This window comes from Actinia tenebrosa, unplaced genomic scaffold (assembly GCF_029948245.1).
Source record: "Actinia tenebrosa isolate PJP-AT-01 unplaced genomic scaffold, QUT_ActTen_1.0 PGA_scaffold15__27_contigs__length_11533743, whole genome shotgun sequence".
NCBI classification, from domain to species: Eukaryota; Metazoa; Cnidaria; class Anthozoa; order Actiniaria; family Actiniidae; genus Actinia; species Actinia tenebrosa.
Window position 1 is genome coordinate 8,194,330 of NW_028292575.1, and position 17,048 is coordinate 8,211,377.

Below are 17,048 nucleotides of genomic sequence, written 5' to 3' on the forward strand. Positions count from 1 at the left end.
AAGAAAATTGGGATCAAAAATCATATGAAAGTCTAGTTTTTGGCGCTTTTTGCCATTATTGCTCAATATTGAAAAAAATTTCCTCTTAATACCAAATTCTGCTTTCATTTTTTGTATAAATTATTTAACCATGTTAATTATTTTAACCATTTCATTGGAAAAGTGCCAAAAACTAACTACTTGATACAGACAAACAGCCTACCGGGATGTGAATTTTGTTTCTTTATTTTGCTAATAAACGAACCAACACGACTATCTTGAATTATCGAGACCAAGGTTGTGTTATCTTCCGAAGTCGGCGAAATTCAGCTTTAATGTTGCGTAAAAAATTTTTTTTAAATATTTTTTTTAAATTAAAAAAAAACCAGACGTATTTCAATCTTTCCCGTTAACTTATCAGATTATTGGCACACACAAGTGTCGTACAGCCGACATTCAACAAACATTACGAAAATCCCATCCCAACATCGTTGACCGACTATGACAAATCGACCCAACATTTGACCCAAGAAATGTGGAATATTTTTGGGGCGTTTATCAGGACCTTCCAGGGCCAGGTTGTTCAAAGCTGGATTAGCGCTAATCCAGGATTAACTCTATAGGTCTTATTAAGAGTTAACCCAGGATTACCACATCGGGCTTTGAACAACTGGGCCCAGTACCCTAATTCGTTCGTACGATATTAGAGATTGGCTCTTGACCAATCAGAAGCGCGCGAGATCATAGAAAGTGTGAGTAAAATGTATCATAGTGGGTTGTATTCATATTCTGTTTGCGTTTTCCTGGTGCAAACTGGTTGAAAAAAGGTGAATTTTGAATTTTAGTATACAATTAGTTCTTAAGCAAAAAAATAGTTTTGTATTGATAATTCTATGCGTCTGGTGATTGATAATGTGAATGTCAAAAAAACAAAAAAACAAAAAAACAAAAGAAACAAAAAAAAAAAAAAAAAAAAAAAAAAAAAAAAACAAAAAAAAAAAAAAAAAAAAAAAAAAAAAAACAGAAACAGAAGGCTGTCACACAAGAAGGGAAATTAATGCGAAAGATAATTGTGTTTTTCATTGATGAATGGTAACGACCAATGAAATCACAGAAAAAAAATATAGAAAATTGTAAATTGCATATACACCTGAAAAAAGATAAGATTACTAAACAGTTGAACATTTATCTATGCAATGATATTGTTTTAAAAATCTCATTCCACTTACGGAAACCAGAAAGGTGTTGAGTGCTAAATTTCAGTGGCTCGAAATTTCAAATTTGTTATTTCAACATAGGAACCGTCAAGTAAGCCTAGTTCACTCAGAGTGAATGATGGCTCCCTTACAGAGTAATTACACCACAGAATGGACTTTAGGGAGTGTCGTGGCAATGAGTATTTGGCTGACGGTGATCATTTTGGTTGGAGTGGTAGGCAATATCTTGGTAATCATTGTCAGTCTACAAGGAACGAGAGTACGAACAAGAGGAAAAGGTTTGATAGCATCCATGGCTTTTGCCGACATGCTGGAGTCCGTCAACATAATATTCGTGTGGGTGAGTGTTACACAATATGGAGAATGGATTTTTGGGGAACTGATGTGCACTTTGCACGGATTCGTCACCACTCTATTCGTTATTGCTTCGATGTACAGTCTAATGACTATCAGCATCAACCGCTATTTCATTGTGGTCAAGTCCAACCATTACAAGAAGATTTTCAGTGCAAGAAAGCTTTCCTTGATGATACTCTTCATCTGGATTTTCCCGCTCTTTTTTGCAGTGCCTCCTCTCTTTGGCTGGTCAAAGTACGTCTTCCAATCCAATAAAGCAACATGTATTTTTTACTTCAGTTCATCTGTGGGTTTTTCTACATCGTTGATTGCGTTCTGTGTACCTATTCCTCTATGCATCATAATATTTTGTTGCTATAAAATCTATAAACAAGTGAAACAACACCGGTCGCAGGTAGAGGCGATGGGTACCGAAAAATCCGTCAATGTGGAAGAAATACGCATCACAAAAACTCTTATAATCATCATCCTAGCTTATCTAATATGCTTCGTTCCTGCAGCAACTGTAAACTTAATAGAAATGGTCAATCCGATGTTCAAGATACCATTTTGGATCGATATCATAACTGTCAATCTTGTGTTTGCAAATCATGCAAACAATCCTATCATTTATGGGGTCTTCAACAGACAATACCGACGAGCATTCAAAGAACTGCTTATTGGTTTAATACCAGGAATCCATTAACAGTGTCAGGGAGTCAGTTCAGTACTCAAGGCAACACTGGACTAACTTCTGCTGTACGAAATAGAGTAACAAAGAGAACTGACTGTACTGAAAAAGGAACTGTTGAAAGGTCATAATTAAGTAGAGGATAGCTTATAATCCAGTTAGGAAAACAGTTGTTAACAAAATGAATAAGAAGGAAATTCAAACACTGAGTGTAAAAAGTTTATAACTATATCATCAAAACTAATAACTAGTTTTTGACGCTTTTTGATTTTTGATTTTTTTAAATTTAGGTTAGTCTTAAGGTTAGTCTTTTGTCGGAATAGAAGAAACAGTTGAAGCTTGAAAGAGCCTTTCAATACAAAATAGCACCCGTTTCTTCATTTCGGTGTCTCTGGACTGGACCTGACTTCCAGAACTTTCTTCTTTCGCAGACCAATTAGTTAAATTAAATTGAATTCGGCCGACGATTGAGCTTGCAACTGTCCATACAACTAATGCAAACTAATTATGTCTACGTTCTGGCTTGAAAAAAACCTGTCCCTGGTCCAGACTTCCAGAACTTTCTTTTTTCGAAGAAATTGAAGTTAATTCGACAGACGGTTGCGTCTGCAACTGTCCCTGCAACTAATATAAACTAATGTTGTTTGTTTGATTTATGTTACGTTCTGACTTGAAAAATAAACTATGTCATGTCGAATTTTTGCAGGCCTTTATGAATCGTGGTAGTCCTACCACGGGTGTTAACGAATATTAAGAACATTGTGCTTAACGGGACTCTTTTTCAGGCGGCAGCCATGTTGGTTTGAACAATGGATTCATCACGCGTAGCCTCGCATTTAAGTGCTGGACAAAAATTGTATACGGGTTAAAAAAAGAATAAATATGGCCCGGCGCCGAGTAATAAAGGTGCATTTACTTGCTTTGCCCGCGAATTATTTTATCGTTTTCCCTGCACTTCTCTTTTCCTTTTGTAAACCTTTTCACCAAAGACAATTACTCTCTTATTTATCTCAGTTATACATGTGGAGAATTTTTGCAATTTCTAGTAATAATTTAGTCTAGCTGTCGACTGAAGTTTCTTGTTTTCCGTACAATATGTGTGTTTTACGAAAAAAAACTCTCCATTCCCAAGAGAATGTAATAAACGAAAAGGAAACGCTCTCGAAAATGAAGATGTTAGCAATATCCAGGTCAAATGTTTAGACAAAAACAAAATAACTAAATAAAATTGATTTAATTTCTTTTTCTTTTATTTTTTTCTTTTATTTTTTTTCTTTTCTTTTTTTTCAAGCTCAAAAATTTGTTTCGGTCAAATAAGCCTAAATGATCGAGTTTGTAATTGTATAGCTCGGTCATTCATAATTTATAATTGTATTTTCCATTTGTTTTCATCCTTCCTGGACAAACACTAGCTAATCGCTTTATTGATATTGAAAACTGTCCCAACACCCAGCTACTTATATTCTCTAAAGATAGAAAAAATAGTATTTTTCCCCACAGTGTTGGTTTTTTACGAGATTTTTTTCTCCGCGAAAAACCTTTGCGGATTCTGTGCAAGGTCATAGATACTTATCAACCGAGAAAGAAAAAGGGCCATGTCAGCCTAATAATTACAAGATTATTGAACAAACGAAAAAATACCAGATGTTTGTTCTACTTTGGCATGGATGAACGGAAACAACGCCGGAACTAGACGAAGAAACTTGACATCATGTACATCGCTTTAATATCTTTTCTCTTTCCGCTTAATACTAATGAACAAGAAAAAAAACTCCATGAACTATACATTCTTGATTAATAATAAGGAGACTTTCATAAAATGAAAAAATATATTAAAAAATTAGCCTGTTTGACAGCCTGGTCGACTAATGAAATTTTGTTCAGATATTTAATTTCATAATCAGAAATCCATTCGCACTTGTCCAATACAAATATTTTATTATAGATCGGTTGTTTTTGACGTTTGAAATTAAGACTTCAAAATCGTTCACCTTAAATTTTTTCAGTTCCGAAAAATGATTCCTGATCAATTCAAAAGCAAGGTTACTTGTTGACAATAGTTAAAAATGAAATAGCAGATAAATATTTTATCATTCGAGTGAATTTGAATCATCATGTACATCGCTTTCATATCTTTTCTCTTTCCGCTTAATACTAATGAACGAGAAAAAAACTCCATGAACTATACATACTTGATTAATAGTAAGGAGACTTTCATAAAATGAAAAAATATATTAAAAAATTAGCCTGTTTGACAGCCTGGTCGACTAATGAAATTTTGTTCAGATATTTAATTTCATAATCAGAAATCCATTCGCACTTGTCCAATACAAATATTTTATTATAGATCGGTTGTTTTTGACGTTGGAATTAAGACTTCAAAATCGTTCACCTTAAATTTTCTCAGTTCCGAAAAATGATTCCTGATCAATTCAAAAGCAAGGTTACTTCTTGACAATAGTTAAAAATTAAATAGCGGATAAATATTTTATCATTCAAGTGATCATGAATTTGAATCGAGGATTTAAGCTTCAGCTGGTATAACCAAGTGATATGGTAATACATAAAGGTTATAATTACACACCGGAAAAATTTATTTTATTAGACTCTCTTTCAACTGAAACGTGGAACGATTCTAGGTGAAATACATTTTGGCGTAGTTAGATACTACAGGGAAGCGTTCGTGTAAAAGAGTTTGAGTGAGGGAAAAAAAAGGTTTTCTCCTAGTATACAAAACATTTCGCGAGTATACTTTTGTGAGACCAACATACTGTATTAACAAACACAATATGAAGGAATCCGCCTAAGTTTCATGAAAATACTAAGGATATTTGATATTTTGACTAATTTGCATACCGATGTAGAGCATGCGCAGACTTTTTTCACTCGTGTCAATTTTGGGTACTTTTATGGTAAGTTCAAGCTCGTTCATAACGGCTCGATCGGAATCCAAATGTCTACATAAAGGTTTATAAATGCACGCCGGAAAAGTGCGTAATGTCCTTGAGATTACTTCCAATTGCTTGTCTTTTGACGGGGGAGTATTACATATGCTTCATTTATTCAATAAAAGAGTCTACCTACAATTTCATTTTTCTCCAGAAAACTCTGTTTTGGGGTGTGACTGAGAGCGCGCGCAAAGCGATATGGTATAAAGTGACACGACACTTACATTTGCGCGCGCCAGAAACACCCTGTATTGCCAACTGGAAAACGGCGTCCTCAGCGGTGTTGAATTGGCTGGTGAATCGTAACAGATAAGAAGAAGGTTGCAATTAAGATTAAGAAACATTTACACGTACTTCTTCGCTGTTTGTGTTTCGGTTTCTTAAGGCAATGATAAAATTTAAATTTTTATTGGTTAATGAACGTCAATATTTGCTTCTTGGCATGTACGACTACTTTTAATTTATTCGTTATAGGCATTAAGACAATATAGAGTCTTTGGTACACCGCAGATTAACTCAGATAGTGGGCAATATATATAGATATATTAGATGTGGGCAATGTTACTAGAGTATTAAACGGTTTTTAGAGTCAACTCAAGTATGTACAGTTAGGTTTTTTGTCATGTGACTATTACACAGCTTTTATACCACACCTTTTCAACGTTCTGCATAACAAATTCGTCTTTAAAACCTATCTACCTACCTACCTACCTACCTACCTAATACCTACCTACCTACCTACCTACCTACCTACCTACCTACCTACCTACCTACCTACCTACCTACCTACCTACCTACCTATCCACCCACCCACTCTAACTGTCTGTCTGTCTGCCTTTCACCTATGCTATCTACGCACCAATGATATCGAAAGAGCTTATAAAAAAAATAATTCAAATTACGTCCTCTTGGCAGCCAAGTACTCTCTATAGCGTTCTCCACACATCCTGGAAACTTATTTCAATCAAGTTGTTTAACAAAGAAAGGATTCCACTTCAATCGTATTGCATAATTTTTTTTAATTTTTCTATTAACATTTTGAATAATATATTTATCTATTTGTTTACCTTTTTCAATTTCTTCCGAAAGCAATATTTATGCTGTCAAAACGAGTGGGTAGTAATGGCAACCAAGAAGTATAATACGACAGCTGAAAGTTGAATGTTCAACACTGAAACGATACAGAATAGTGCAATATCCAATGAGGCGTCAAAAAATAAATAATGATCCTTTCATTGTAAATACACCTAAAAAAACAATTTCCTTGCTTATCATAAGCAAGTGTACTCGCTTTTCGTTTCTTTTCTTCTCACCTATTTGAGTAATTTATGCACAAAACCTTCTTCAACTCGTACCGCCATTTCAGACTCTAAATGTGACATAGTTCTTTCGGAAGTTGAATGTGAAAATATTAGTAAAGTCCTCCGATCGTTTAAAACACTGAGCATTCACCAGCTAGTGGGGAAGATTAATTTGCGACGAATCAAAGTCGAGTTTCAATCTACGCCAACCTACGCAGTATTCAGAAAGTTTTTTAAATATAGTTTTTCTCCAATTTCATCAATAATCTTAAATTTTTAAAAAACACTGAACTATATACCCGATTTGATATAAATTCGATTTGTGCATTCAACTGGTATTCATCAGAAACCGACTGAGGGAAGCTACCCGCGTCTTGTGGTCCAAGTGGTCAAGATTTAACAGTTTATACGAAAGACGGATATTAGAGACTTGAGGCTTGAAAATTGTTTCCTATCTTAATTGCGAAATTTATATCAGCATCGTTAGAATACCTGGATAGTCATGAGTTATTTCCAAGGGTCTGGAGAATGGACTTTAGCGAGTGTTGTGGTAATGAGTATTTGGCTGACGGTGATCATTTTGGTTGGAGTGGTAGGCAATATCTTGGTAATCATTGTCAGTCTACAAGGAACGAGAGTACGAACAAGAGGAAAAGGTTTGATAGCATCCATGGCTTTTGCCGACATGCTGGAGTCCGTCAACATGATATTCATGTTGGTGACTGTTACACAATATGGAGAATGGATTTTTGGGGAACTGATGTGCACTTTGCACGGATTCGTCACCACTCTATTCGTTATTGCTTCGATGTACAGTCTAATGACTATCAGCATCAACCGCTATTTCATTGTGGTCAAGTCCAACCATTACAAGAAGATTTTCAGTGCAAGAAAGCTTTCCTTGATGATACTCTTCATCTGGATTTTCCCGCTCTTTTTTGCAGTGCCTCCTCTCTTTGGCTGGTCAAAGTACGTCTTCCAATCCAATAAAGCAACATGTATTTTTTACTTCAGTTCATCTGTGGGTTTTTCTATATCGTTAATGGCGTTCTGTATACCACTTCCTCTATCTATCATAATATTTTGTTGCTATAAAATCTATAAACAAGTGAAACAACACCGGTCGCAGGTAGAGGCGATGGGTACCGAAAAATCCGTCAATGTGGAAGAAATACGCATCACAAAAACCCTTATAATCATCATCCTCGCTTATTTGATATGTTTCATTCCTCCAGCCGTCGTCAACTTAATAGAAATGGCCAGTCCGATGTACAAGATACCATTTTGGGTCGATATTATAACAATGAATTTAATTTTTGCAAATCATGCAAACAATCCTATCATTTATGGGGTCTTCAACAGACAATACCGACGAGCTTTCAAAGAACTGCTTATTGGTTTAATACCAGGAATGCACTACAATTCTAGTTTAGACACATCAGTTCAAGGTAATGCCGGTCTAAACACCTCTGTTTACGCAACAGAGTGACAGAAAGAACAGACTGTACAGAAAAAGAAGAAAGCTGCTATCCAAATGCGCTGTGGCAAAAGACATCTACGCCACAAACTTTAAAACCTTTCGTAATGTCTTCGTAAGAGATAAATTAAATGAATTTTTGGTTAAGAATGTTAAATTTTCCTAGTGACAGTAGAGTTACATGAAATATTCCGGTTTGAGTAAGAAAAAACGCATCAGCCGATGGATAATTTTGGGGCCTTTTCAAATGACCTGCTGGCAAATTAATTTTAAGCTCACTTAAAAGTGAGCTTTAACAAAAATAAAGGTTTAACGACTTTTCATTAACGTCCTTTTAGCATGGACATATCAATTCATGCAGCTGCTAAGATTGCGATATTTAATTATTCTATATGTTCAAGGCCGGTTTAGACGGTACAATTTTCGCCTACAACTATCGTATACAACACGCTCGAGCCATCCTACGTACAACTCGAGTCGTAGCGTGTAAATCAAGCCTACAACTAGCCTACGACAGACGCGAGCGTGTTTTATACCGTCTAAACCGGTCTTTACAGTTCTGTTCAGTGACCATGAATCCTACGAGTTGAATATATAAAAGCTCCAAGCCGACGGAGGTTGGAGTTGCCGTGCATGATTAAAAGTATAGTTTTGCTATGCGCGGAACCTCCAATCTCGACTTGGAACTATTATATATATTCGTGGTCACTGAACTGAACTGTGAAATGAACTATTATTCAGAAATGATTATTGGTGAATATTTACCAAGCCGCGAGTCTTCGTGTGGCAAGGTAGATGTCCACCATAATCGCACTGACCCGAAGGTAAATAATTGTTTTAGTATAATTTCATAGACTCGAATATCTGAGAAAAGACGAATTTAACGTCCTAAGTTCGTTTTCAATAAATTAATATTTTCATGACATTGTGAAGAAATATAAAGTTTTCAAGATCACGTGTCATGATGGAATGTCATGGAAACGCCTTCAATGACGCCCACCAAAACTGACCTTGTTGCGACGACTTTTCAAGGGCTTCAAGCGGGACTTTATTAACCGTATTAATAATGATAATAATATGGCAGATCAGTACATACAGAAATAATAAGTAATTGTTGTAGTGGAGATGATAAGAATTAATATCTAAGGCATAGTCGACGTTCAGTAAGCCATGTAAAAAAGGTTGTAAAAAGGCCAATAATTTTAATTTCAACATTGTGATGTGAAAAAATCTCGTGAATAAAACCAGACATCATTCCCTAAATCGCAAGTTTTCAATAGGATTATTCTTTCTGTTGATGACACACGGTGGTCAGTGACAACCATGAGCAGCCGATCGATTCAAAGACTTTTATCGGCTGATTGAAATCCAGCAATAGACCCTTCTCAAAAAAGAACTTGAATACGAGGCTTACATGAAAAAGGAACAGATATTATTAGCTATATTAAAGATTAGCAAAAATACACAGGTGATTATTGAAAATCTCGCGCGCTGATTGGTCGAGAAACTCACACTATCACACGATAATCACCTCGAGCGATAATCCAAAATGGCGGCCAGCCGCTTTGTTGCTTTTACCGGGAAAAAATGTCTTTTATCTTCTTTATTTATTTTTTGTTGTTGAAAGAATCACCTGTGTATTTATACTAAGACAATTATTTGCCTCAGCCTCAGTGAATATCGGGGAATATTTACCTCGCCGCTCGAAGACTCGCGTCTCGGTAAATATTCCCCGATATTCACTTCGCCTTCGGCGAATAATCGTTAATTATTATATGAGTACAGAAAAAATGGCGAGAGGAATTAAAGTACGTGCAAACTCACATCGGTGAAACTGGCAGAGAACTGGAAAACCCGTTTCAAGGAACATCTTAGAGTGAGATCAGGAACATCTGTAACGGCAATTGGTAAACACATTAAAGCACATCCAGATCACGAAATGTCAACAGAGAATGTCCGCATCCTTGCTAAGTAGCAACATCGGCAAAAGAGAAAGATCAGAGAAGCCGTAGAAATAAGAAGAAATAAGCCTAATTGAAACAACAAAGAGGAATGCACTGAAATCCAACCACGGGCTATGACAAAGTGTTTTAGCATTAAAATGCGTGAACGGGTTGGTCACTAAATGAAGGGAAAGTGATCTCTTCCGAAACGTCTGGAACTAAATCTAATTTTGGCTCTGTTATCTGGTATCTTTTATAATAACCGGCGAATAAATATCTGGACTTTATAATCAAAATGAATTATTTGGTATAGTCAATAACCAATTTTATTTGCTTCAAAAGATTTTAATGCTTTGTAATATGTGGATTTGGCGGGAAAGAAAAACAAGAAATCATAAATAAGAGAGGGAAAGTTCTCAATAACGCGCGAGCCATGGAAATTCCCGTTTGGGCTATTTTTAGTAGCCGGACCACAGGTTAAATTTCGCCTTCCCCTACTCCCGTGCGCCATCAACTTGCGCGCTCGCGCTCTTTCCGTTTCGTTTTCGGTGGGTCGGTGGGTCGGTGGGTCGGTGGGTCGGTGGGTCGGTGGGTCGGTGGGTCGGTGGGTCGGTGGGTCGGTGGGTCGGTGGGTCGGTGGGTCGGTGGGTCGGTGGGTCGGTGGGTCGGTGGGTCGGTGGGGTCGGTGGGTCGGTGGGTCGGTGGGTCGGTGGGTCGGTGGGTCGGTGGGTCGGTGGGTCGGTGGGTCGGTGGGTCGGTGGGTCGGTGGGTCGGTGGGTCGGTGGGTCGGTTGATTTTTTCAAAGCCTGGATGTAATTTAGGCAAAGTTAAAACCAAGTCCAACTGCTCAGCGGTTTCGCCGAGTGGTAGTGTGGGTAGAGCCCATTGTGGTTCAGGGGTATTTGCAGGTTTGCTGTGTATGGCAGCTTTGTCGTTGTGTTGTGGTTTGGCCAAGCACTTGTGGAAAGGTTTCTTCTTCCCACCCACCTTTCAGAAGTAAGTATAGGACATGGTAAGTATTTGGACCGCGGTAGGTGTGTCGGGTGCCAGGTGAGCGGTGGACTGTGCTCCCGGTTGCCATGGTCACCTCTGCGAACGGGCTGTTTAGGCGCGACCACCCCTGGCACCCTGGCACTTAACCCAAACTTATCACTACAATGAGTTTTAAAGTTGGTTGGTTGGGAAAAACCCTAAACTGAGATTAAACGCGTACGTATTTTGAAATGGATCTAATATTCACTGTTTTTCTTTGCGGAATATTATTCCGTCATCCTCCTGGAAATAACAAGTAATCTAAACGAAATAAGATAGAGCTAAAAGAAGTAAACCTGCTTGCAGCCGGACTTTTCTTTCGTATAATCTTAACACACAGAACTTTAGGTTTGCCTATGTTGTAATCAATGTTTATCTAATACTTATAATTTGTCATTTTTGAAAGTAGAAGATCTGTGGTCATGGATCAAATGTTCTGTATTTTTGTCCCAACACTAACAGCACACTGAAGAAGATCTGTGGTTATGGATCAAATGGTCTGTATTTTTGTCCCAATACTAACAGCACACTGAAGAAGATCTGTGGTCATGCATCAAATGGTCTGTATTTTTGTCCCAACACTAACAGCACACTGAAGAAGATCTGTGGTCATGGATCAAATGGTCTGTATTTTTGTCCCAACACCAACGTCACACTGAAGAAGATCTGTGGTCATGCATCAAATGGTCTGTATTTTTGTCCCAATACTAACAGCACACTGAAGAAGATCTGTGGTCATGGATGAAATGGTCTGTATTTTTGTCTCAACACTAACAGCACACTGAAGAAGATCTGTGGCCATGCATCAAATGGTCTGTATTTTTGTCCCAACACCAACGTCACACTGAAGAAGATCTGTGGTCATGAATCAAATGGTCTGTATTTTTGTCCCAACACTAACGTCACACTGAAGAAGATCTGTGGTCATGGATCAAATGGTCTGTATTTTTGTCTCAACACTAACAGCACACTGAAGAAGATCTGTGGTCATGCATCAAATGGTCTGTATTTTTGTCCCAACACTAACAGCACACTGAAGAAGATCTGTGGTCATGGATCAAATGGTCTGTATTTTTGTCCCAACACTAACAGCACACTGAAGAAGATCTGTGGTCATGGATCAAATGGTCTGTATTTTTGTCTCAACACTAACAGCACACTGAAGAAGATCTGTGGTCATGGATCAAATGGTCTATATTTTTGTGTGCGAGAAGTCTTTCCAGCCTTTTTCCACATCAAACAGACTTAAAAGTCAACTGCTACACAAAAATATACCCGCATGTCTCGCGTGACAAGCCATGCTTAATTGTATTTCCAATAAACACTTTTCTATTAATGAAGAGTCGACCCGGAATCTCTACCGCACTTCAATACCAGAGGTAACTTGTAAATTGAATGTCCTGTTAAAACAACGAACACATATATGATTTTCGAAATACAAGTCATTGCTACATAATTTTAGTGTGAATTATAAGACAGTCTACCCATAATTCCACTGTAGGGACGAGTGATACTGGATACGAGAGCGCGCGTTACATCATCAATCAGATATTCAGCCTTGCGCGCGCTTTGGATGAAGTTGTTCAGTGAGAGAAAACCGAGGAACGAGCGAAAGCGATAAAAAAAAAAAAATACACAAGCGAAAAATTTTTTAGCGGATACGATTATTTGCAGATTTGATAGCACATAGCACAGTTTCAGGTAAGAACTTTGACATACTCAAATGGTTTTATTATGATTTTCTAGTTCAGTTATGTGGAAAATAAAGAAAGTTTGACAGTGAAACATCCAAATGAAAAAAAATGAGAAACTTGTACGCACACAAAGGTTTTGAGGCTGAGAAACAATGATCTACATTTAAGGTGGTTGTAAAATTAAAAAGAAAAAAAGACAAAGATCTAAAATAATTACTTTTTTAATCATGTCTAATTTAAAGAAGATGTTAAAGAAAGATGAATAAAGAAAGAAAAGATAATGCGTATACAATGTTTCGCAAAACAAGAAAAAGACATACTGCGCATACGAATTTTTAGCTTTTTCCCGCAAATTATTAGGACAGATATGAATGAAAAATAATCGTATCATTCATTCATTTGCAGGTTACCTGGAAGGTTTGTTTGTCATGGAATCACCAATCCATTACCAGAAAACCGTCCATTACCTATGGTATATAGCAACTTTTGAATACGTCTTCCAGTACAAGAAGTCTCATCCTTTGATGTTTGCCCTGTTTTTACCTCTCATCATGCCTGCTTGTTTACTCAAGACAATGTTAGCTTGTCTGGTTGTTCTCAAAGCCGTTTCTGTCCTGTCTGGTTGTGGAGTGAATCTGCTTATGTTTGCTCTACCTTTGATGCTACAAGTATCAGAACATTTAGTACTGGGGGTTGCCTTGGTTTGTATTTGTTACCTTACCTACCTTATCTGTGAAGCAATCCTGCAAGTCTGTCGTAGTTTTGAGTTGGAGCCATGGTCCACAAGAACACTACTCACTTATATTATCTGGCTGATATACGAGGAGTGTTACATAGTACTACACATCTGTGGTCTAGGAACTTATGCCATGGTCTACATTATACTGTCCTATCTACCATGCATGCTGGTACTAATGGCGTGGCTTGGCCTGAAAGTGATGAATCTAGTATTTGTCATGACTTTACTTGCATATGATCGCTGCAGCAACTTGGCATCTGATAATGGCAAACAGTTCTGCTGTTGTAAAACTACAGATATATTTCTTGTAAGCCCAGGGAAAGAAAGAGAGATTCTGAAGAACCAGAAGGGAAAGACGAGTGAAGTGACGGAAAAACCAAAGAAACAACAACTGAGCGATAAAACAAATGTTGAGCCACGCCCTGAGACAAGCAAGCAGACGACTAGAGAGGAGGTTGACACCATTAGAAGAAGGTAAGGCTTGTAATATATCAACTGAAAAACAGATATGGTATTAAATAAATGGCCTCTCAAAACGTGCATTGTGATTAAATGGCGAATATTTTATTGATTCCTGATTGGCTCAAAATGGTAACCAATTGAGTGTCACGATACGATACCATCAAACACAGGAAATCTCAGAATTTGAATATCAAACAAATCTATTAAAAGTGCATCAATTTTGAATGTTTATCCACAGCATACTGACAACAAACCTGACCAAGGAAAATGTCAAGGACATGTGGCTTAAGAAACAACAGTCGAGGAGAGGACGTCGAAGGTGGTCCAGGATGAGCAACAACGCTCTCTCTGTCAGTGTGTCTTCCATGTCTAAAGATTGGTAAATCACAAGTGTCTGGCTGTCTGAACTCAACTATTGGTATTCCAGGATGAGCAACAACGCTCTCTCTGTCAGTGCGTCTTCCATGTCTAAAGATTGGTGAATCACAAGTGTCTCGATCCCTGAACTCAACTATTGTATTAGGTTCTGAATGACGGCTGATACTGATGTCACAGACTTGTATAAGTAATCTTATCCTTATTAGCCCACACTTGTGTGGGAATCTACCCAGAATGACTTGAAACCAAGGAATATTGACGTCTATCATAAAACACTCGAATCATTCTTGTTTAATATCGCTTTCAATACTAACTGCCTTATTTGTAAAGTCCATGTCCATTTTATGTTCAATATAAATACTGATAAAAATTTTAAAATTTGATATAAAAAACCGTTCTATTCTCCTGTGTGTTGGAAAAGCGTCTGAATCTGATCGCGCATTGCAATGTTTTTATTCAAACCAACACTTAAACCAACCTGATATCACCTTCAGAAGAGTGTGTGATTAAAAGAAGAAAGGAAATCTAATTTTGGTCGACGGAAGCCAAATCCAAACTAGATTTTGTCTGGGTAGTGTATGAAATTACCAAGTCATCCGTCATTGGCTACATGTTCTGAAGGTGTGTGAATCAAAATTGAAAAAGAAATAGCGCAAGTGCGATATTAATCAACACCTACTTGCCAGACGTACATAGTTCTACGTTACCTCCTCCATTCCTGTAAAACAGGGATGGAAATCTCAAAATGTTGCCTAAGGATAGGATAAACCTTCATTTCTACGCTTTAAACCGCCACATCCGTGAAACTGTGTGCGTTCAACAGCACGGCTAATGAGATAATTACGATTACGTCATGAATAGCATTGTGTTAATGAGAAAATGACGTCACTTTAATCTTTTTCTCGAATGTTTTCTAATAACCACCGGAATTTAAACTAGGTTTTTTTCTTCTGTTATTTTACGACAGTAAGCTAGATTACAGTTACACACAAATCTCTGGCCCTGCGCATACTTTCTCCAAAATCATCTCGAATCAATATTAAAAACGGAGTTTTACAAAGCGTACGGACAAAGAAACCATTGTTTGTTACAACATACTCTAATAGGATGATCCCTGCTTCTTGTATGCTAATTATCTAAAGGTTCCAGATATTCCTTAAAGAAAAATTGCAAATTGGTAACTCATCTATGTCACGTATAGAATACAGTCAATTCAAAAAACGTTGTCTTCGACAAACTCAAGCCTACCCGACTGGACCGAAAGGAGCTCTGGGTAGCAAACATTTGAAATTTTATCTGACTAGTTATGCCTGGTTTACAGCACGAACCTTCGTAGGCGAGCGGGAAGTGTTGAAGGAGACGTTTTTTTAATGCCTTCATATTTTCGAAATTGTAAACTGAATCATAACTACTTTGTTTTTCTTTCCCTAAACCCAAAGACATGCATTTGATGGATCGTTTCTCGCCATTATTATCTTATTACTAGCGGAAACAATTTATTCAGAACGAATATTTTACCGCTTCAATGATTTTTACCCATATTCCTTTCGGTCCAGTCGCCTAGGCTTGAGCCGGTCGACGACAACGTTTTTTGAATTGACTGTATATTACTAAGAATTCAAGTTTAGTAAAAGCTCTCGTCAGTCAACTGCTCCAAGACAGTTTTTTCTAAACCAGGAAAACACAGCTCGACTTTTTCAAATGAAGATGGCTTCACTGTTAATGCTGAATGCTAGAAAGAAAGTAGACTTCCTTTGTTAAGAAAAAAAAAAAAGAACCAGTTCATTTTCTTGATTTAATAAGAGTCGTTTACAAAAATAATAAATAAATGAATGAGTATAAAAAAGATCTAAGGGAAAAGGGAAAAGAAGAAGAAGAAAAAAAGTTACTCTTAATACATTGGGAATTGAACCCACATTAGATAATTAATTCCAAAATACAGAATAGAAAAGAAAAAGTAGTGCCTTCATGCCATACCCCGAGACGTTCGCTGGGTCATCGGACGTATGGACTTCGGACATGACGGCAATTAAGTCCCTCTGCCCTTGGGTGTACGGATTACGCAGATCAGTTATGTTCTAGCCGAAGCATCAGGGGAGAGACTAGCCGGCCCCCATACCATATCTACAGCTAATCCCTTGCACTCTGCCACGCACTGGCACGTTGATTTCAAGTGGAAAATAATATAGTCTATCTGGTGCATTGTTGTCATGGCTATTGTTGTGCTAATTTCCTGAAATCGTGGCCCAGTGGAATAAACTGGGGCTTAAAGGTCACTGAGTCAAGCACGGTTGAGGGAGATTAGTACTTGGATGGGTGACCTTAAATTCATATGAGTTACATAAAGATTAAAGATTTTTGGACTAATATAGAGCTAAATGTTTCCCTCCTTATAATCCCGCATAGTGAAACCAATTCCTGTCTACCCAAATGGTTTGGAAAGCCTCTGAGGAAGATATTAGCAGCCATTTTCACATATTTTATATACTAAATAGTGATAAATAATCAATCAATAAATGGCTCTTCTAAACTTTCTTACAGATGACATATTTTGGAACGAGAAAAGGAAGAGAAAATCCTTTCCCTGTTGATGAGTAAGAGACCCAAAAGCTTGCGTCCACGAAAAATATATGAAACAAATACAGGTTTTTTGTGAACTATACTTTGAAGGATATTTTACGACCATCTACACTGCTCTTTTTTAACTAAATTGTTATTTTCATGACATTGTCAGAGTATATAAAGTTTTCAAGATCACGTGTCATGGAATGTCATGGAAACGCCTTCAATGACGCTCACCAGAACTGACCTTGTTGCGACGACTTTTCAAGGGCTTCAAAAGCTGGACTTT

General features: G+C 37.4%; 2 protein-coding genes across 2 annotated transcripts; both read left to right on the plus strand.

The window, feature by feature from the left end:
• The first annotated feature begins 1,287 nt into the window (after nucleotides 1–1,287).
• On the plus strand, nucleotides 1,288–2,286 carry LOC116307341 (melatonin-related receptor-like). The gene has a single exon (XM_031717529.2). It carries the CDS (start codon nucleotides 1,312–1,314, stop codon nucleotides 2,236–2,238), a length of 927 nt encoding a protein of 308 aa, XP_031573389.2. The 5' UTR covers nucleotides 1,288–1,311; the 3' UTR covers nucleotides 2,239–2,286.
• Nucleotides 2,287–6,453: 4,167 nt separating this feature from the next.
• Nucleotides 6,454–9,214, plus strand: LOC116307338 (melatonin-related receptor-like). Its single transcript, XM_031717525.2, has one exon. It carries the CDS (start codon nucleotides 6,975–6,977, stop codon nucleotides 7,959–7,961), a length of 987 nt encoding a protein of 328 aa, XP_031573385.2. The 5' UTR covers nucleotides 6,454–6,974; the 3' UTR covers nucleotides 7,962–9,214.
• Nucleotides 9,215–17,048: the final 7,834 nt, after the last annotated feature.